The sequence below is a fragment of the Stenella coeruleoalba genome, assembly GCF_951394435.1.
Source record: "Stenella coeruleoalba genome assembly, chromosome: 3".
NCBI classification, from domain to species: domain Eukaryota; kingdom Metazoa; phylum Chordata; class Mammalia; order Artiodactyla; family Delphinidae; genus Stenella; species Stenella coeruleoalba.
This window is the reverse complement of record NC_137148.1, coordinates 60,171,794-60,194,469: the sequence shown is the minus strand read 5'-3', so window position 1 is coordinate 60,194,469 and position 22,676 is coordinate 60,171,794. Positions and strand designations below refer to the sequence as shown.

At 42.4% G+C, this 22,676-nt stretch overlaps 1 protein-coding gene across 1 annotated transcript; it reads right to left on the bottom strand.

Annotated features, from left to right (window-relative positions):
* Positions 1-1,247: 1,247 nt before the first annotated feature.
* Positions 1,248-22,389, bottom strand: F2R (coagulation factor II thrombin receptor). The gene is made up of 2 exons (XM_079915688.1): positions 22,126-22,389; positions 1,248-4,565 (listed from the first exon to the last, which is right to left on the bottom strand). The coding sequence occupies exons 1-2, from the start codon at positions 22,211-22,213 to the stop codon at positions 3,370-3,372; spliced, it is 1,284 nt and encodes a 427-aa protein (XP_079771814.1). The 5' UTR covers positions 22,214-22,389; the 3' UTR covers positions 1,248-3,369.
* Positions 22,390-22,676: the final 287 nt, after the last annotated feature.

Here is a 22,676-nt window from a genome sequence, read left to right as displayed (position 1 = left end):
ACTCAAGGGTGGCCCTTCCTTGAGTTTCGACATATGTATCCTCTGACATTTAATTTGCTTCTCTCTTCACTAGGAAAGAACTGCAGAGTCAGAGATATAGAAAACAAACGTATGGTCACCAGAGGACGTGGGGGAGGAGGGATGAATTGGGAGATTGGGATGGACATATACACACTACTATATAAAATAGGTAACTATGGGCTTCCCTGGTGGCGCAGTGGTTGAGAGTCTGCCTGCCGATGCAGGGGACGCAGGTTCGTGCCCTGGTTCAGGAAGATCCCACATGCCGCGGGGCGACTGGGCCCGTGAGCCATGGCTGCTGAGCCTGCGCATCGGAGCCTGTGCTCTGCAATGGGAGAGGCCTCAACAGTGAGAGGCCCGTGTACCGCAAAAAAAAAAAAAAAAGGTAACTAATAAGGACCTACTATATAGCACAGGGAACTTTACTCAATACTTTGTAATGGCCTATATGGGAAAAGAATCTAAAAAAGATAGGAACTTCCCTGGAAGTCCAGTGGTTAAGACTGTGGGCTTCCACTGCAGTGGGCACAGGTTCGAGCCCTGGCCGGGGAACTAAGGATCCCCCATGCCGCAGTGTGGCTAAAAAAAATTTTAAAATAAATAAATAAAGAGTAGATATATGTATATGTATAACTGATTCACTTTGCTGTATACCTGAAACAAACACAACATTGTAAATCAACTACTCTCCAATAAAAAACAAACAAACAAAAAAAACAACTGCAGACTCTATCCACGATGCTCATAACCCAGGAATCTGAGCATGTTCTCAGTGACATAACCTTGAATTTTCCTAAGAACGGATTTAAAAAAAAAGACACAGAGATCTAATCACGCAATGCCTTTGGTAGAGATTGTGCTTTTTTTTTTCTTCGAGTTTCATTCTCTGTGCCCCAAGAAGCTGACGTTTATGGGCTCCATCACCCAGGTTCCCTTGACCTCTGGGGGTAAGTTAAAATCAGGAGCAATGGGGAGGCATCAGCAAGAGATCAGAGGGTGGGGGGAGCAGAGTCTGTGTATTCTCTCCTCCACTCGTTTTAGGCCTGGGGTGGTAACAGCTTTCCCTAATTGCTAGGCCCTGGGGTGCTTCACCAGCTCTTGTTGGTTCCCTTAACCCTGGCCATGCCTCTGCAAATCACCTCTTCATTAACCGCTGTTCAGCTAAATCCTTAGACTGGCCTTCCTGACAGGCTCTAAAGATACAATAAAATCTTATTCCAAACAGATACCAAGCAAACTTTCAGGTTTATTAATAGAGGTTACATACATTTTTTTAAAAAAAGAACATAAAAACAGTGATGTAATATTTTATAAGTACATACTGATAATACAGTAATGAGTCTTATTAAGTCAGAGGTATTTTAATATAAACAGAATGAATGAACAATGACAGTATATCTCCACTAAGTTGGATAAAATGAATATCGTAACTAAATTAATAAAAACAATGTTAGCTTCTACTTACAAGACATACTTTTATGTAAATCGTTCTATGGCATTTGGAGACAATTTGCTCTTTTAAATAGGTAAGTACTTGCCTTACAAGTTTCTACTCTTTTTGTTTAAAATGCCAACATTTTTTCATAAGGAAAAAAAGATATAATTCAACCTAATTTTCAAATTATTTTCTCAAATACATGAGGATATTCTGTACTTGATACTCATCATAGCTTATAAAATCATCTCATTAACTCTTAAGAAAAGTGAATGGAAAATAGAGAATAATTTTCCTGGATTTCAAAGTCAATTCCATTTTCTTCTGCCATTTCTAATCCGACTAACATAATGAATGTTTTAAAAATCTGACTTGAGTAATTTATTGAACAAAACATTTGTAAATAGGGCCCAATTAAGACAGACTGAAGGACTTAATCTTTTTTTATCCTTAGTTGTCATTTTGGTTTATTTTTTTCAATCTCTTTTATGTAAAACTTTGTTTTCATGTTGATACATAGTCAGATTGGCGATCATATTATGTACAGAATTTATAATTTTTATCTTGCTTGAATAACATTGTAATAAAACATTTCATATTCTGTTACTGAAGGAGTTATTTTTAAAAACACGCTTCCTGTACTATATTATGTTTATCTCAAGTTATAACCACAGGAAGAAGTAACCCAAATGTTCAAAGTTCTTTACCTGCCAGGATTATGTGGAACTTGCTTGGTGACATCTGGCTAAAAGCACTTCTTTACCTAATGATGTGTTTCTTTCCCACGTCCCACTCTGTGTATCGGCCCACTTTGTCATTCTTGAGAGCAGGTTTCAGTCTGACTCAACTCTATTTGCCCAGCACCCATTAGAGTGCTTAGAGCACACGATGGGTGTCCATGTTTGCTATATAGGTGTTTCCACCTGGGAATGGTCCTTGCAGCATAACTGCTAGAAGTGAACGTGTCTTCTTTCTCCATTCTTAAAATGGGCAGTCTTTTATATCCATTATCTCTTGGGATAGCACATCCTACTTCACCAACTTCTAATAAACATGATAAGCGCACGGCCAATCCTTGAGGGAATCCCAGCAGGAGACAGCAAACACAGTGGTCCTGATCTCTCTGAACTGGCCCTGTCTTGTATCTACTGCTTGGAGTCCTTCATCTGGGGGCACGGTGCTTTGAAAGCCAGCCTCAGGTCACTGGTGGGACCTCTGCTCATTCTTAGTTTACACACACGGCGTGTAAAACAGCAAAAATGCTACCCATATTATCTGTTTTAATAATTTTTAGAATTCAAACTTTGATACGTTTAACATGAAAAACAGCAGAACTTTCTCTACACACAGATAGTACTAAGTCTCATCCCTCAATAACTTAAACATTGCTGTTGGACAATTTCAAAACACTTATTGGCAAAAGTTGTATAAGTCCAAACTGTAGAATCCCTCACTATCGATGGACTTCTTCAGATGTTCAGGGCTAAACTCCAGCCTAAACTTTGCATATGAAATCAGAGAATCAGAGTTTACTTCCATAATCTCTGGTGAAAAAAAGAGAGGGTTTCAAAGTGCCTATTCTATACTGCACTGCAAATGATACAAGTATATGTGTATAAATACACATATACACACACATATATCTAAAATACATCACGTAAATTTACGAAAAAAGTGACATTTCAGTTCTTGTTGTAACACTCTCTTGTAATAACATTGTTTTCTATTCCTGTTTTTTTTTTTCCTGTAACTAACAAATATATATGCTTAATGGCTCTCATAAGGAGGCATGTACATCATACATTTGTTGTTTTAGATGGTAAAGTAAATACTTTTTGTCAGGGACTAAGTAGAATCCTTAGGTTATTTGCTTTTTTAACATTTTCTTTTTAACTCACTGTCGGTCCCTTTTCCTAAGTTAACAGCTTTTTGTACACGCTGCTATTCAGGTTACTAGAGCAGGTGTCCATTTTACTTGCCATCAACTGACCGCTGCTGTTATAACTGCTGGGATCTGAACTTTCTTTGCAGCATAAGATACTGTAGAGGTACCTCTGGCACTCAGAGGAAGCATAGTAGTAAATCAAGGGGTCAACGCAACAGCTTATGCTGCTGACACAGACACACAGGAGGTAGGCAAAGTAGGCAGCCTCTGTCATGGAATTATGGGAAAGGAATGCGTAATGTAGAATCAGCAGGATGTTTGTGGGTCCAAAGCAAAGGACGAAGATGCAGAAAACAGCAGCTGACAAGAACAAAGCCCGGGACTTCTTGCTCTGGTTGGCAACCGTGGAAGAGCTAAGAGATCGGATGATAGACACGTAACAGACTGTGGAAATGATCAACGGCACAAAAAAGAAGATGGCAGAGAAGGCCGAGAAGTAATATGAGTAGTAGCCTTCGAGCAGCGTTTGGTTGAGCACATCGTGACAGGTGGTTATGTTGAGCCCCGGGACCTGGGTGGTCTGCTCCTTGAGGAGCAGAGGTACCACCCCCGCGATGGCCATGGCCCAGATGGCCAGACAGGTAAAGGAAGCCCTCCCCAGAGTACGCCAGGAGAGCGACTGCATGGGGTATACCACAGCCAGGAACCGGTCAATGCTGATGACCGTCATGAGCATGATAGAGGCATACATGTTACAGTAGAACGCAGCGGTGATGAAGCGGCACATGGCAGACCCGAATCTCCAGTCACTTCCGGAAAAGTAGTAGCTGATCTTAAAGGGGAGCACAGACACAAAGAGCACGTCTGCCATGGCCAGGTGCAGCATGTACACCACGGCGGGCTTCTTGATCTTCATCTTCAAGGTGAACACGACGATGGCCATGATGTTCAGAGGAAGGCTGACGAGGAACACGCCGGTGTAGACGGAGGGGATAAAGAGCGTCAACCAGGTGCTGGTCAGATATCCTGAGGCATCTTTTGAGATGAACTCGCGGGGTAATTTTTGAGGAGGACTGCTTCTGTTGCCGGAGCTTAATCTGTCTTCTGTGAATTCACTTTCATTTTGGTCCTCATCCTCCTTCAGTGGGATTGGTTCAAATACATCATTGGGATTCCTGAGAAAAAATGTCCGGGGACCCAGAGTATCATTTGTTGCTTCTGACTCTGAAAAGTAAAAATTTTAAAACGAATTACAAAGGCAAAAGAGACAAGGAGAGGGTACACTTTACTTCTGCTTTTTGTTTTCTTCCTGGGAGAGTGGGTGGTAAGGAGCAGGTGATACTCAAGGGGATCACAGACTTTAGGAGCAGGTGATACCCAAGGGGACCACAGACTTTATCAGGGAATTAGCTAACTCGAAGTAGTGTACCACATTTTGTTCTGACACAGCAAACCCTTGTCAAACTCTGCTCCTCAGAGATATGAGGTGAACGATACACTTTCAGAGATCTGCAGACATCAGGAAAGGCTGAGGACGTGATGTGAAAGAAAAGAGCCGTAACTTCTTTTCTATACGAGCCACTGTCTATATAAGCAAATCACTCCCAGGCTATGTGACTTCTCTTTCGTCCGTATGTCTGCATGTGTACATTTTCTCCATTTAGCTTGTGGCCACCCCTTGAAATCCGTTCTTCCTTGTGGAAAAGTCCACATAGAAAGTTGAGGGAACATCTTAAAGGTTACGGAGCTACAGGTGAACTTGAGTAGGACCGAGGGCACCCATTTCCATGACCGTCATCCATGTGACAGTAGCTGTCCTTTACTAGCTTCAGTTGGTTTACACAGTAGAATGTCGCAAATCTCTCGTCATATTTGGGTCCAAGCCACAGTCTCAGGTTATCGTCTAATGTCACCACAAGGTACCTACCACACCGTCATCTTCCTGTCTCCTTCCTTAGCGGGCCAGTGGAGCAGATGTCCTAGGCCAGTGGCCTTCCTCAGCTCAGTTCCAAAATGCCACATGCACGCAGGCAGATGCCAGGCCAACCAGGCTCTTTTGAGTATCAACCAGAAGTCAGTTGCAAACGTCCTTCTTTTATTACCCTCCTCCACCAAAAACATCCATGTGAAATGTTCATCAAAGAAATGCAGCACTTAACAACTGGAACTCAACCAGCTTTTCCTTCCCAGGAGCTTTGCTAACATTCTGTCACTGAGGAGACTCAGACAGAGAGAGCCTTTGCTGGGCCTTGGCAAGCTGAGGAGTGGGGAGAGAAACCACAGGGGGAAAAGGATGAGGTTTCTATCCCTGGAGGCATTGGCCACAAAGGCTGGGCACACACGTCACTCAGAAGTGATGTTAGAGGAATGAAAACTGGCCGGAAATTGGGTAAGTACAGTGGATTTTTAAGCTTTCAGTTTTATTTTTCAGTAGTGGAACCTTCCTGCAAACAAAAACTTACACAGAGAGGCATAATGCAATAAAAGAGATAGTTCTGCTTCTGTAGGGTCCTACAAGACCCTAGACAAAAATTACAAAAAACTCTGGATCCCTTTCCTCTGCCAAATCAATGACCTGAAGTTATTTAGGTTCACAGGGTCATGCCAGGGAGGGGAGGGATGGATCTTCAAAGAAAGGATGGCAACCGATGGGTTTCTTGTTTTCAGTGGCTTTTAGCTTGAGAGAAGGCCAAAGTCAGTGCCACAAAAGATGGTTGAAACTCAGATAGAAAACCCACAGTCTCTACTGCCTGAAGAACTAGAGGACAGAGTTCAGGGCAACTACAATCACTGGAAAGTGAGGAGAGAATCTCAGAAAAGAAAAATTCAGAGAGGGATAGAGAGAGCACCAAATTCCAGTGCAAATTCTGCCCCAGGCTTGGGTTGACTCTAGAACCTGCACACTCAAGGAAGATGTGAAGCAGAGTTAACTGCTAGAGTTAACACATTTTTGACTGGAGATGTATTTTGGCCACAGGTGTTAGTTTCTGCAAAAATCCCCGGGTCAATAATGTGTTAAAAGAACGGAAGTGTTATTTGAACTTCTTGCTCAAGAGGAAACGTTTGCAGTTTGAGTTCAACCAAATTAACTGCCTGCTAAAGCAAAAACACCAACATTCTTTGGAGAAATAAAACAAAATCTTGAGTCTTTACAGTAGGATAATGTCCATCAGACAATTCAAAATCATTCGATATAAAGAGAATCAGGAAAGTGTGACCCGGTCGCAAGAGAAAAGGACAATCAATGGAAACCAATCCCAAGATGACCTGGATGTTGGAATTAGCAGATAAGGATTTTAAAGGGTATGTTGCAACTATGCTCAATGAAGGGAAGAAAAAGATTTCATTGAAATGAATGAAAAAATAGAAAATAGCAACGAAACCAACCAATGGAAATTCTAGAGCTAGAAAATAAAATACAATAAACTGGCATCCATTTCCAAAATGAAAAGCAAACCTAGAGTAGCACCAACCGATACACAGTAGAACAGGGCCTGGTAGTGAAAACTTGAGGTCAGATGACCTCAGCAAGAGCATGAGTGGGTCCCCTGAGGGTAAAGGGGTGATCTGGCAGATCTCTCACAGAGGAAGAACAAAAAATCTGCAGTGATCTGTATCATTTTCACAGACGTAAAGAACAGATGTATGAATACCAAGGAGGGAAGGCGGGGATGGGATGAATTGGGAGATTGGGATCGACATATATACACTACTATGTATAAAATAGATAACTAATGAGAACCTACTGTATAGCACAGGGAACTCTACTCAATGCTCTGTGGTGACCTAAATGGGAAGGAAATCCAAAACAGTGGGAATATATGTATACGTATAGCTGATTCACTTTGCTGTACAGCAGAAACTAACACAACATTGTAAAGCAACTATACTCCAGTAAAAATTAATAAAAAACCAATCTGCAGTGATGATCCTCTGAGTACACATATACAGCTAGATTGTTCCCCAAGGGTAGGAAACTGTTCCTATTTAACTCTGAGTCTCCAGTACCCTGCCCCACATGTGGTAGGTATGGACCTTAAGTTGGCTTTTAATCATGGATTTGCATTCTAATACTGGCTCTACCAGGAATCACTTAACTGCTCTGAACTCAGTCTCAGAATCATTAAAATGGGATCCCAATACCTGTCTGGCCTACAAATCTGGCAGCCAGGAGCATCACATGTTAAATAGGATATATGTTCACTTTGTAAACTTCAAAAATTAATCAGTGTAAGAAATTATTCTTCTTCCCCTATCACTTCAATGTGGTTTGCTTTTTGCTCACTCTCAATCATTTTAAATTAAAATGGAATCTGTCCCTCTTCCCTTCCTAAACATTTAGCACTGTTTGGTTTATCAACCTTTTCCTGAAGTATCGCTTCCTTCCCCTTTCGAGGCATCTAATTCACTCTCTGCATCTTGATCCAGTCACATGGGGGCCTGACCCTGGTACAACGGCCCCTGTGGGAAGTGAGGCTACCCTCGAGGTCAAGAATGTGTGGGAAGCGGAAGAAAAGAATGAATGAGTTCTGGCATTTTAAGGCCACAAAGATATGTGTCCTCAAAAACGCTGACCCACAGGAACCTTAAAACAACATGACGCTCTGCTGTAGCTTTGGGGACCTGGCCAGAATGAGGACTCTTGTCACGCATGGAAGGGAGAAAAGTGCAGGCACGCATGTGTGCACACACACGTGAGCGTCAGGACACGACCTAGAGGAGTGACACCTCTTGAAAACTACTGAACGCTCACAATTAAGCTCTTAGACGCCATCACTTGGTCTGAAAATTAAACTCTCATTAGGCTTTACTCTGTATTTAATACTTTGGGAAAGAGTATTTGTTTTCAAAAATTTCTTCCCTGGCTAGGCCTTCTTGGGCAGTATGGTGTTTATTACAGAAACATTATACCCACTGGAACATGACATTTTATAGGCTGGAGCCCAGGAAGAATGCATAATCCCTTGATTAAATATCATTACCTAAGGTATCACCTTTTCTTGCCAACATAGGTTTGATATTTTGGCTTTTATGGGATTACAGAATGTCAGCAAATTTTGTTTGTTTAACTATATACCAACATCAAAGAAAGAACAAAACCAATTCCAGGTGACTAGATAAATCCAACTAGCTCAAGCCCCTTAGGTTGAAATTTGAGTTTGGGTATCTTGCTTTTCCTTTAGTCCTAGCCCAACTCATAGGTCAAGGAGAAAGTGCCTGTCAGCGTACAAAAAGCTCTTGTAGCACATCTGTGTTTTTATTCTTAAGTTATGGTTTAAAAAAAAAAAAAAACTAAGTCAGGTCCTAAAATTGGTTCTCATACTTGTTGCTAAGTTTCACTTAATTTAGGTTTCTCTAAAATGGCTCTAGAGTAATTTTGTTGTTGACCATAGCATATTGCTAACGAGCTTAAATGTGGACTCTAACTCTGAAGATTTTTAAAAATTAGTTAGTCAGGCACAGTGCTTTTTCTGACTTTGACGAGATCTGGCCTTGGAAGCAGAGTGGTGACCAGATGCTCTCTCAAGGTCCCATGTGATCCTGGAAGTTATTTATACCATTTCATCCTCCCACAACATGCCAGCCTTGGTTCCCACTCAGAGCACGGGCCTATAGGGCTCATGCTTTCTGGGAATTAAGAAAGCAGAAGTCCCAGGACCTCGCCTACATTCACACACAGAGCACGAGAGATGTACCCCCTGCATTTCTCCACGAGTGACTTAACACTACAGGTTAAAGAGAAATAAAGAGGATGATGGAAAAATGATGGAAACATACTAACTCCAAGCAGAAAGCAGCAACATTACAGGAATACTCCACTGTCTCAAATGCAAACGCACACCATGAAAAGAAGTGCTCCTTAAAGAAATGGCTGGTTCCGGATCTGGGGGGAGGAAAGACACAAGAGGAGTCTTGAACGTCTTCAAAGAATATTCGGGTCAGGTCAGAAAGACTCTGAAGTCGATCCAAAGAGAGCTCCCCATTGGCCAAAAATCATTAAGAGAATAATGATGGAAATGAATGGAAACACTGGAAACATGTCATATTTGTTAAGATCTATGAGTTCATAATGATGCTCAAAGGAAAATAAAACCTTTTTTGTCACTGTTGGAGGAAATGAGGGGACCCAGTCTGAAAACTGGTAAATAAAAGCAAGGTTCAAGCAGTTATCTTGCCTTTTCTATAAGCAAAATATTTCAGGGAAACCAAATAGTCAATGAAGGAAATTTCTATTTTATAAAATAATTCCAGCTCATAAACACAGAAACAGTAACAGATTTAGAAACGCATCTTACAGCTCTTAGTGAAATCAGATTTAGTACAATGGTCATCAGTTGTTGCTAAAAACGTTAGGTGAAAGGATAGGTGATAGGGAACTTTCTAACAAGTGGATCACCTGACAACACCTGAGTCCAAAGAGTAACCTTAAAATCTCAAAAAGAGAGACAATCTTGAGGTGATGAAACAGGTGTGTACACAGCGCCACTGCTCAGGTAGTCTTGCAGAAAAACAAACTTGGATCAGGTTAAGCCTCCAGATGGACCACATTACAGAAAACACAGAGGACAGGAGGGCATGTTGAACACCCCTACAAGATGCAGCTGGCCAGATCCAGTATGTAGAAAAGTCTAGAAGACGAATGACCCTGTTTCTCTGACAAACAGCCTTGAAACAGGAGGAGAGGGAAAACCCCTACAGACTAAAAGATTTAAGAGACACATCTACCTAATGCAACAGTGGGCCGTGTTTGATCCTGATTCAAATAAATCAACTGTAAAAAGCATTTATGAGACAATCAGTAAAATGTGAACACCGACTGAATAGTACATGATATTAAGAAATTGTCCATTTTTTTAGGTGTTATAATGGTATTGTGGTTACGTGAAGAAAAGAGTTCTTATTTCTAAGGATATATACTGAGGCATTTATGGATGAAATGATACAATGTCTGGGATTTGCTTTAAAATTGTCCATTTGGGGAGGATGAAAGTGAGGATACAGATAAAACAACATATAGGGGGTAATTGCACTGTCCACTTTTGGTATGTTTGAAAATTTCCATAATGAAAAGTAAAAAAAAAAAAAAAAAGAAGAAAAAGAAAAGCAAATATTTTATGCACATTTACTTGCCACTAAAAACTAAGGACAACAGATCCACCAGAGGGGAGACAGCAGAAGCAAGAAGAACTACAATCCTGCAGCCTGTGGAACAAAAACCACATTCACAGAAAGATAGACAAGATGAAAAGGCAGAGGGCTATGTACCAGATGAAGGAACAAGATAAAACCCCAGAAAAACAACTCAGTGAAGTGGAGATAGGCAACCTTCCAGAAAAAGAATTCAGAATAATGATAGTGAAGATGATCCAGGACCTCGGAAAAAGAATGGAGGCAAAGATCGAAAAGATGCAAGAAATGTTAAACAAAGACCTAGAAGAATTAAAGAACAAACAAACAGAGATGAACAATACAATAACTGAAAGGAAAAATACACTAGAAGGAATCAATAGCAGAATAATGGAGGCACAAGAACGGATAAATGACCTGGAAGACAGAATGGTGGAATTGACCGCTGCGGAAGAGAATAAAGAAAAAAGAATGAAAAGAAATGAAGACAGCCTAAGAGACCTCTGGGACAACATTAAATGCAACAACAGCATTATAGGGGTCCCAGAAGGAGAAGAGAGAGAGAAAGGACCTGAGAAAATATTTGAAGAGATTATAGTCGAAAACTTCCCTAACGTGGGAAAGGAAACAGCCACCCAAGTCCAAGAAGCGCAGCGAGGTCCATACAGGATAAACCCTAGGAGAAACACGCCAAGACACATAGTAATCAAATTGGCAAAAATTAAAGACAAAGAAAAATTATTGAAAGCAGCAAGGGAAAAACGACAAATAACATACAAGGGAGCTCCCATAAGGTTAACAGCTGATTCCTCAGCAGAAACTCTACAAGCCAGAAGAGAGTGGTATGATATACTTAAAGTGATGAAAGTGAAGAACCTACAACAAAGATTACTCTACCTGGCAAGGATCTCATTCAGATTCTATGGACAAATCAAAAACTTTACAGACAAGCAAAAGCTAAGAGAATTCAGCACCACCAAACCAGCTCTTCAACAAATGCTAAAGGAACTTCTCTAACTGGGAAACACAAGAGAAGGAAAGGACCTACAAAAACAAACCCAAAACAATTAAGAAAATGGTCATAGGAACATACATATCGATAATTACCTTAAACGTCAGTGGATTAAATGCTCCAACCAAAAGACACAGGCTTGCTGAATGAATATGAAAACAAGACTCATCTATATGCTGTCTACAAGAGACCCACTACAGACCTAGGGACACATACAGACTGAAAGTGAGGGGATGGAAAAAGATATTCCATGCAAATGGAAATCAAAAGAAAGCTGGAGTAGCAATACTCATATCTGATAAAACAGACTTTAAAATAAAGAATGTTACAAGAGACAAGGAAGGACACTACATAATGATCAAGGGATCAATCCAGGAAGAAGATATAACAATTATAAATATATACGCACCCAACATAGGAGCACCTCAATACATAAGGCAACTGCTAACAGCTATAAAAGGGGAAATCGACAGTAACACAATAATAGTGGGGGACTTTAACACCTTACTTACACCAATGGACAGATCATCCAAAATGAAAATAAATAAGGAAACGGAAGCTTGAAATCACACAACAGACCAGATAGATTTAATTGATATTTATAGGACATTCCATCCAAAAACAGCAGATTACACTTTCTTCTCAAGTGTGCATGGAACATTCTACAGGATAGATCACATCTTGGGTCACAAATCAAGCCTCAGTAAATTTAAGAAAATTGAAATCATATCAAGCATCTTTTCTGACCACAATGCTATGAGATTAGAAATGAATTACAGGGAAAAAAAAGTTAAAAACACAAGCACATGGAGGCTAAGCAATACGTTACTAAATAACCAAGAGATCACTGAAGAAATAAAAAAATACCTAGAGACAAATGACAATGAAAGCACGACAATCCAAAACCTATGGGATGCAGCAAAAGCAGTTCTAAGGGGGAAGTTTATAGCTATACAAGCCTACTTGAAGAAAAAGAAAAATCTCAAATAAACTATCTAACCTTACACCTAAAGGAACTAGAGAAAGAAGAACAAACAAAACCCAAAGTTAGCAGAAGGAAAGAAATCATAAAGATCAGAGCAGAAATAAATGAAATAGAAACAAAGAAAACAACAGCAAAGATCAATAAAACTAAATGCTGTTTTTTTGAGAAGATAAACAAAATTGATAAACCATTAGCCAGACTCATCAAGAAAAAGAGGGAGAGGACTCAAATCAATAAAATTAGAAATGAAAAAGGAGAAGTTACTAACAACAGACACTGAAGAAATACAAAGCAACCCAAGAGACTACTACAAGCAACTCTATGCCAATAAAATGGACAACCTGGAAGAAATGGACAAATTCTTAGAAACGTATAACCTTCCAAGACTGAACCAGGAAGAAATAGAAAATATGAACAGACTAATCACAAGTAATGAAATTGAAACTGTGATTAAAAATCTTCCAACCAACAAAAGTCCAGGACCAGATGGCTACACAGGTGAATTCTATCAAACATTTAGAGCAGAGCTAACACCCATCCTTCTCAAACTCTTCCAGAAAATTGCAGAGGAAGGCACACTCCCAAACTCATTCTGAGGCCACAATCACCCTGATACCAAAACCAGACAAAGGTACTACAAAAGAAGAAAATTACGGACCAGTATCATTGATGAATATAGATGCAAAAGTCCTCAACAAAATACTAGCAAACAGAATCCAACAACACATTAAAAGGATCATATACCATGATCAAGTGGGATTTTCCCCGGGGATGCAAGGATTCTTCAATATATGCAAATCAATCAATGTGACAAATCATATTAAATTGAAGAAAAAAAATCATATGATCATCTCAATAGATGCAGAGAAAGCTTTTGACAAAATTCAACACCCATTTATGATAAAAACTCTCCAGAAAGTGGACATAGAGGGAAACTACCTCAACATAATAAAGGCCATATATCACAAACCCACAGCAAACATCAGTCTCAATGGTGAAAAACTGAAAGCATTTCCTCTAAGATCAGGAACAAGACAAGGATGTCCACTCTCACCACTATTATTCAACATAGTTTTGGAAGTCCTAGCCATGGCAATCAGAGAAGAAAAAGAAATAAAAGGAATACAAATTGGAAAAGAAGAAGTAAAACTGTCACTGTTTGCAGATGACATGATACTATACATAAAGAATCCTAAAGATGCCACCAGAAAACTACTAGAGCTAATCAATGAATGTGGTAAAGTTGCAGGATACAGAATTAATGCACAGAAATCTCTTGCATTCCTATACACTAATGATGAAAAATCTGAAAGAGAAATTAAGGAAACACTCCCATTTGTCACTGCAACAAAAGGAATAAAATACCTAGGAATAAACCTACCTAAGGAGACAAAAGACCTGTATGCAGAAAACTGTAAGACACTGATGAAAGAAATTAAGGATGATACCAACAGATGCAGAGATAGACCATGTTCTTAGATTGGAAGAATCAATAATGTGAAAATGACTATACTACCCAAAGCAATCTACAGATTCAATGCAATGCCTATCAAATTACCAATGGCATTTTTTACGGAAGTAGAACAAAAAATCTTAAAATTTGTATGGAGACACAAAAGACCCTGAATAGGCAAAACAGCCTTGAGGGGAAAAAAACAGAGCTGGAGGAATCAGGCTCCCTGACTTCAGACTCTACTACAAAGCTACAGTAATCAAGACAATAAGGTACTGGCACAAAAACAGAAACATAGATGAATAGAGCAAGATAGAAATCCCAGAGGTAAACCCACACACCTATGGTCAACTAATCTATGACAAAGGAGGCAAGGATATACAATGGAGAAAAGACAGTCTCTTCAATAAGTGGTGCTGGGAAAACTGGACAGCTACATGTAAAAGAATGAAATTAGAACACTCCCTAACAGCATACACAAAAAGAAACTCAAAATGGATTAGAGAGGGCTTCCCTGGTGGTGCAGTGGTTGGGAGTCCGCCTGCCGGTGCAGGAGGCGTGGGTTTTGTTCCCTGGTCCGGGACGATCCCGCGTGACGCGGAGCTGCTGGGCCCGCGGGCCGTGGCCGCTGGGCCTGCGCATCCGGAGCCTGTGCTCGCAGCGAGAGAGGCCGCGACAGTGAGAGGCCTGCGTGCCGCAAAAAAAAAAAAAAAAAAAAAAAAATGGATCAGAGACCTAAATGTAAGACATGACACTATAAACCTCCTAGAGGAAAACATAGGAAGAACACTCTTTGACATAAATCACAGCAAGATGTTTTTTGATCCACCTCCTAGAGTAATGGAAATAAAAACAAAAATAAATGGGACCTAATGTAACTTAAAAGCTTTTGCACAGCAAACGAAACCATAAATGAGATGAAAAGATAACCCTCAGAATGGGAGAAAGTATTTGCAAATGAATCAACAGACAAAGGATTAATCTCCAAAATACATAAATAGCTCATGCAGCTCAATATTAAAAAAACAAACCACCCAATCCAAAAATGGGCAGAAGACCTAAGTAGACATTTCTCCAAAGAAGACATCCAGATGGCCAAAAAGCACATGATAAGCTGCTCAACATCACTAATTATTAGAGAAATGCAAATCAAAACTACAATGAGGTATCACCTCACACCAGTTAGATGGGCACCATCAGAAAATCTACAAACAACAAATGCTGGAGAGGGTGTGGAGGAAAGGGAACCCTCTTGCACTGTTGGTGGGAATGTAAATTGATACAGCCACTATGGAGAACAGTATGGAGGTTCCTTAAAAAACTAAAAATAGAATTACCATATGATTCTGCAATCCCACTACTGGGCATATACCCAGAGAAAACCACAATTCAAAAAGACACATGTGCCCCAATGTTCATTGCAGCACTATTTACGATAGTCAGGTCATGGAAGTAACCTAAATGTCTATTGACAGATGAATGGATAAAGAAGATGTGGTTCATATATACAATGGAATATTACTCAATCATAAAAAGGAACGGAATTGGGTCATTTGTTGAGACGTGGATGGATCTAGAGACTGTCATATAGAGTGAAGTAAGTCAGAAAGAGAAAAACAAATATCGTATATTAATGCATTTATGTGGAACCTAGAAAAATGGTACAGGTGAACCAGTTTGCAGGGCCGAAATAGAAACACAGATGTAGAGAACAAACGTATGGACAGGAAGCGGGTAAAGCAGCGGGGGGGTGGGGATTGTGGTGTGATGAATTGGGAGATTGGGATTGACATGTATACACTGACGTGTATAAAATTGATGACTAATAAGAACCTGCTGTATAAAAAAATAAATAAAATTCAAAAATTAAAAAAAGAAAAAAAAAGATTGACCGTAGAACAATTGGAGGGATAAAAAACAAACAAACAAGCAAACAAAAAAAACTAAGGACAAGAGTTTTTGCTTTTGTTTGTCTTAGTTTTGAGGGGGGAAAAGTTCTTGAATGTTTGTGTGAACACAGTTTTACACTGAGAGAATTCATTTGATACCAACCCCTCCAAGGTTTTTCTGGAATATGGAGGAGTTGGTATATGAAGAACACTTAACATTTGTCAACCACCTACTATGTGCCAGGTACTTCGCTTAACTTACTTCATGTAACTGTAACATTTTTACAATGTTTTACAAGATAAGCATTATAACCCCCATTTTTATGGACAACATGGAGGCACAGAGAGGCTAAGTAACTAATCCAACGTCACACAGCTAGGAAGTGAAGGAGCTGGGATCTGAATCCAGATCTGCCTGGTTCTAAAGCTCATACCCTTTGAACCACACCACCTTACCCTGTCTCTTTAAAAAAGTTGTGAATTCAGGACCTACTCCTAAAAGAGTACTACTTTTTTTTCTCTAAGCATTTCACCAAACAAATGAATCTACCCACCCTTTTGAATTATAGCAGGCAGGACATGGCCATGTGAATGTATAAGTTCAGTTGATGATGTGCACAGGTGTTGCTTGGGAATCAGGAGTCCTGCTGACCTTGGTGACACACCAGCCACATGCCAACAACCCAGTCCTCACAGGACAGATGTAGTAAAGAGATGTTCAAGGACTAAACGGAGAAACAAATTTTTAAAATATTGTCCCAAATGCAGCAGAGTAAGAGCAAGTAAGTGAACAAAAACCTCTTACGGAAAAGCCAGAATTAAAGGTAGACTAAGGTAAACACTGGCTGCAGAGTGAAGAAGAGATCGCCAGTATATGAGGTTGCCTCTCCTCCCATCCCACCTTCTGCAGCAGGGACTCCACAGGGAGCATAGGAAAGCAAACCGGGGGGGAAAGCTGGGAGAGCGGAGGTTACAGGAAGTAAAGGCAACCAGAAAATGTAAATGTCAGTGCACCCAAGGCCATTGCAGGCACTAAGAAGTGTGTGGGTCCCCTCCTGAAGGCCAGGGCCTGACTTGTGGGGTCAGAACACTAGCAGGCCTCTCTGGGAAGGACTCTGATTCCCTGGCTCTCCCCCTTCCTCCAGGCCTGTTCTCCACCCAAAGTTACAGGCCCTGAGCCCAGTGTCCTGGGAACACTGCTCTCTACTCTCCAAGAAGAGCTGAAAGGAAAACTAATTCACAGTAAAGGATGTTTATAATCACCAATTCCCCCGGAACCAAGCTGTCTCCACTCTCCAACCCCGCCCAAGTTCTACTGAAGTTTGTAAACCTGAACTGAAACAAATTCTGTTCTAGATATGAAAGAAACCATCATAAACAGCACTTCCTGGAAAGCAGAACTCTTCTTGTAAAGCCAAAAAGTACTTCAGTTGTGGTAACTGCAGAACAGTGCACTGCACCTGCTGCACTAGGTTTTAAATGATGGCAGAGAATTGACAGTGCTTATGAAATCAATTTACAGGACTTTAACAAGATTTTTTAAAGATAGAATAGTGTAGAAAATATTGGAATGCACAGCCTGTGGTAAAGGTGAGTACTGGTTAGGAAAACTTCTGTTTCTATACACTATGATTGCCCACGGATCGTTATTGCACACAGAGGCAGCAACTGTGTCATCATGTACAGCGTATTTCTTACAGTTCTTACGGCTGGTTAGCAAAAAAGCAAATACTGGAAAACACTCCTTTAATATACCATAATACCTGACTTCTAATCCACCATAGACTTGAAATATAAATAGATGAGATTAGATTATGTCCTTTCCTAAAGTTCAATAAATGTGTTTTGAAGTGCAAATTTCAGATTATTCCTGTTATTTCCAACAGCAGGTTCTTTTGAAAGCAAATAAACGTATAAAGGCCCCTAATGGCCTTTTAAGCAGCAAAACATCATTGGATGCCTTGGTGTGGAGGAGAAGGAGGTGTAACTTCGTGGGTTTTTCCAAGCCTTATCCCAAGGTCAATGTGGGAGAGAGTGTCTGGGGGAAGCTCAATCTAGAGTTATATACTCTGACAGTTTTAGGCATAAGCATGAGAGGGTGAAAGGCAGAATGAAAGAAACCACAAAAAAGGGAAACAAACAGAAAATGCTCAACGTTGAAACTGTGAGCCCTTGATACTACCATCACAGTCAAAAATAAACCAAGGCCGTGGTTCCTAATGATGCTTCTGGGGTTTTTGTGAGTATCCCATAGTAAAAGGGATATAGTTCCGCAGATACAAAAGGCCAAACATTGTATGATTCCATTCATATGAAATATGGAGAAGAGGTAAACCCAGAGAAACAATAAGCAAATTGGTAGCTGCCAGGGGTTGGGGGTAGGGAGGGTGAGGGCTGAGTACTTGATGGGGACCGGGTTTCCTTTTGAGGTGATGAAAATGTTCTGGAACTAGATAGAGGTGGTAGGTGTACAACATTGTAAATGTATTAAATACCACTAAATTGTATGCTTAAAAATGGTTAATTTGGGCTTCCCTGGTGGCACAGTGGTTGAGAGTCCACCTGCCGATGCAGGGGACGCGGGTTCCTGCCCCAGTCCGGGAAGATCCCACATGCCGCGGAGCGGCTGGGCCCGTGAGCCATGGCCGCTGAGCTTGCGTGTCCGGAGCCTGTGCTCCGCACCGGGGGAGGCCACAACAGTGAGAGGCCCGTGTACAGAAAAAAAAAAAAAAAAAAAAGGTTAATTTTATGCTATGTAGATTTCACCTCCGTTTAATTAATTAATTGATTTTGATATTTATAGAGTTTATTTTGATATTAATCTTATTTCCCATTTTGATTCTCTTCATTTCTTTCTGTGGATTCAAATTACCATCTAGTGTCAATTCCTAACTCCAACATAGCTTCATTCTATGCCCTTCCTTTGCACGGTTATTGTCAAATATATATTACATTTCTAGGTCATATGCTCAATAGTACAATTTTATATTGTTTTATGCAATTATTTTTCTTTAATTCTTTTGTCACAATTTAATCTTTTTACTTTTTCATACCATTTTTAAAGGTTACTTTCCATTTACAATTATTATAAAATATTGGCTATATTCCCTGTGTAGAAAAGTACTTACTGATTCATAAGAAATTTGACTTTCAGAGGTTTTTGGTTGGCTTAAAGCAGCATCACTGTCCAGTTTTGTGCCTTTTGTTGGGCTGAAGACCACAGCCTCTCAGTAACAGCCAATTAATTGGCACATTCATGATAGGGATCTATTCATAGACTGCCTTATCATCTGCTTCAGAAAGTAAATGGCAGGATACCACAATCCATGCATTCATGTTTACTAAACGCCTCTGTGCATGGGCTGCCAAGCCAACGGGGCACAGACTTTGCCTTCCAGGGGTTCTGAGAAGCACAGCAGGATTACTTCTCTGCTGTTGGCCGGGGTGTGGGGATGGGGGTGGGGTGTCTGGATGGCTTCCCCTCTACATTGGGTGGTAGAGAAAGCTTGCACTTAGGAAAGAAAGGCCTGTGATCAAATCCCAGTTCCACTTAATTGCACTTGTGACTTAACCTCAGTTTCCTTACCTGTAGAATGGGGATGACATCTACTCAAAGGGTGGCTAGAGGAATAAGTAAGGTAGTGTGTGTCATGTACCTAAGCAGGGTGTTGGCTGTAGTAGGTTCTTGATATCAGGTGGCTGTTTTTAATTAAATGTGAACACGTGGGGTGTGGGAAGGGCATTTTGGCCAGAGGGAGTGGCCAGGGGACAGAGAAAGTTCTACCTTGCAGGTTGAACTAGAGGGTGGGGGCCGGGTGAAGTACAGGTAATGTAACAGGCTATGTAATAGGGGAGGCTCTGTAATAAGGGAGGCTGGACAAGGCTAGGGACCCATCCTGCAAGGGAAGGGGCACCTCCCTCTATGCTAGGGAATTGAGCTTGACCCTGTGGATAGGAAGGTAGTACACAGAATCTCCCATCCAAACCCCTCTGCCACAGTCACCATCAGCTGTTCTGGTACCTTTCACTCTCCAGATCTTTATAGAATTTATGAACATCACCTCTAGGACACTGACACTCTTTGATGAAAGCATCTCACTTAAATTGCCTGGACAAAGGAATGTAAACTGGTTAATGAACTTAGGAATTTCTCAACAAGTATCTGCTGAGTGAATATCTGTTCTAGACTCCACAGGGATAACCTTGTAACCTTAGCCTGGGAGACGACATACTCACAAAGTGACAATGCAGGAAATGCCAAAATGAGCGGGGGGGTGGGGCTGGGGGGACAAAAAGCCCGAGGGTGCTTCAAGAAAGCTCACACTGGTGGGCAGGGCCAGTCCTGGAGGCATTTCCTATAGCTGGGGTCTCTCAGCTCCTCACATCACATAGAGCTGGTTAAGACAGACACTGTTTAGAATTGCGGGTGCACGGTGATAATAAAAAGCAGACCTATTTTTGGTTGATTTTATTAGTGATTTAAAACTCCAAAGACAAAGTCTCACTTATTCCTTGCATCCAGGACCCCCTCCTCCATTTGGAATTTGGGTGCATCATCTCTGAGACTTAATTTCAGAATCAGCAAAAGGGGATAAACATTTGAGAGGGTGAAATGAGATAATGTGAACTGAAAATGCCTCTGGGGCCAGGGTTTGACCCAGAATATGGCTTTTTTTTTTTTCTCAGAATATGACACTTAACATGAGTTCCTTTTCTTCTCTCATCCTCTTTTCTTCTCTCCCACCCAAAGTGGTCCCCGAATCCAGGGTAGATAAATCAGCCAATGTTATTCAGTTCTCCTTCTGCCTATGCCAGCTCTGTGCATCCTAGCACACCCCACTCGGGTTGACGAAAAAGTAAGAAGTGTGGCAGAAACAGCAGTCTTGACTTCTCTAGCTAACACAGGCCAAAAATCTTTGGGTTCCTATGTGGGCCTCTTAGTGTTCCTAGAAGCATCACCTCAAAACTCACCCTGAGCAAACATGGAGAGCAGGGAAAATGCTGTCTCTTGTCACCTCTTAATTTCCATACGCCTACACTCTTTCTGGTGTGAAAACAATACAGAGTACACAGTCTTTCACAGATAATAAGAAAAACAGCTAGAATTTGTTTCTAAGTGAAAAAAAGGGGGCTGAAAGCTTACAAAGTACTATTGCTACAAAGAAATGAAAACATTTCCCCCCTCCCCCCCTTTTTTGTTTTTTGTGGTACGCGGGCCTCTCACTGTTGTGGCCTCTCCCGTTGCGGAGCACAGGCTCCGGACGCGCAGGCTCAGCGGCCATGGCTCACGGGCCCAGCCGCTCCGCGGCATGCGGGATCTTCCCGGACCGGGGCACGAACCCATATCCCCTGCATCGGCAGGCGGACTCTCAACCACTAGCGCCACCAGGGAAGCCCCCCCCTCCCTTTTTAACTAGGGTTTTTACAGGCTAAAAGCAACTTCTCCGCCCTGCTTTAAGAGCGAGAGGTTGGAAAATACATTTATTTGCTCACGCAGTCAGATACTTAAAAATAGACACTATTAGTAATGAATGTATTCTAGGTGAGAAACCTCCTGCTCCCGGCAGATCAGAAACTGAAATGGTTTCATCCCATAGTGTCTGAGGGAGCCGGATTCTGAGGAGGGGATCTCTTTCCTCAACTCAATTGGAAGCTTAGAAGACTGGGTTCTAGAGAACAAACAAACAAAGCCTCCCAAGCGCCGCCACCGCCTCGTGGCTATCCTGTTAGCACCCAACATCCCGCACCATGTCCGCCGCCTGCACACAAGGCCTGTGGTTTTCTACTAAGCGGGCCAAGGCACTAAGCTTTTCCCTACAACACTTTCCTGGCCTGCAAACTGTGCAAGAAAAACAATTCCAACAAGACAAAACTTCAGCGGGAGCGGTTCTCGACCGCGTCTTGAAAAACCCGGAACGTTTATTGGTGGAGCAACGTGAAACCCTTTCTTTTTGGGGTGGTCCTGGGAGAAACAGGCCACACAGTGACAACAAATGCAACGAGGTCCCGCAGGCTTCCCCAAGAAAATCCGACCCCGCTCCTCCTCCATATCCAAAACCCTGCCGCGGGGCCGGCTGCATCCTCCAAAACCCAGTGCAAAGGGGCATCAGCTGAGCCCGCAGCGGGGGTGGGACGGGCACCCCACCTGGATATGAGTTGGGGAGACTCCGATCTCAGCCCTAAGGCGCAGTCAGGGGCACCCACTGAGTCCCGGAGCAGCAGCGTCCCTCCTCCTCCCGCCCGCCCCATTCCCGAGGAAGCCCGGGCTACGAGGCCGGGGGTGGGGACAGGGAGGGAATGCCGGGGTCAACTCTCACCTGGTTTGGGGCCTCGGGCGCGGGCCGACAGCAAGGGGCCGCACAGACTGAGCCCCGCGGCGACGAGCAGCAGCCACCGCGGTCCCATTGTCCGGAGGCTCAGGGCGTTCGGCGCGGTCGGTGCGGCACTGCTCCGGGAGACGGGCCCCGCCGCCGGGAGGCTCGGGCCGCACGCTCTGTCCCTCCACGCCCTCCTCGCGCAGGGTCCGGAGGGCGGCAGGGGCGGGCAGACACAGCGCTAGCCGCTGGGCAGGAAGAGGCTGCTCGGCGTGTCTGGCGGCGCTGGGCAGGACAAGGGGCGGTGGGCGCGGGCGGGGGCGGGGTGCGCGGCCGCCGGGCCGGAAAGGGCGCCCCCTGGCGTCGAGTGTGCGCCTCGACGCGGCCGCCGCCCGCCCGTCCCTCTGCAGTCTCTGGGCCACCCACGGGGCTCGGCGACCTAGCCGGCCCTCTCTCCCGGTGCGCCGGCCGCCCAGCGCCCCGGCTGCTAGACACTGCCCCGCAACTGAGACGTTGTTTCCTTGGCCTTCGCCTTGGACCCGCGAAGCTACCAG

Excerpts from the sequence above, each read along its gene's own strand:
- F2R (XM_079915688.1), bottom strand. The coding sequence starts at position 22,213 with ATGGGACCGCGGTGGCTGCTGCTCGTCGCCGCGGGGCTCAGTCTGTGC. Across the intron at positions 4,566-22,125 it reads CGCCCGAGGCCCCAAACCAG|AGTCAGAAGCAACAAATGAT; the intron begins GTGAGAGTTGAC and ends TTTACTTTTCAG.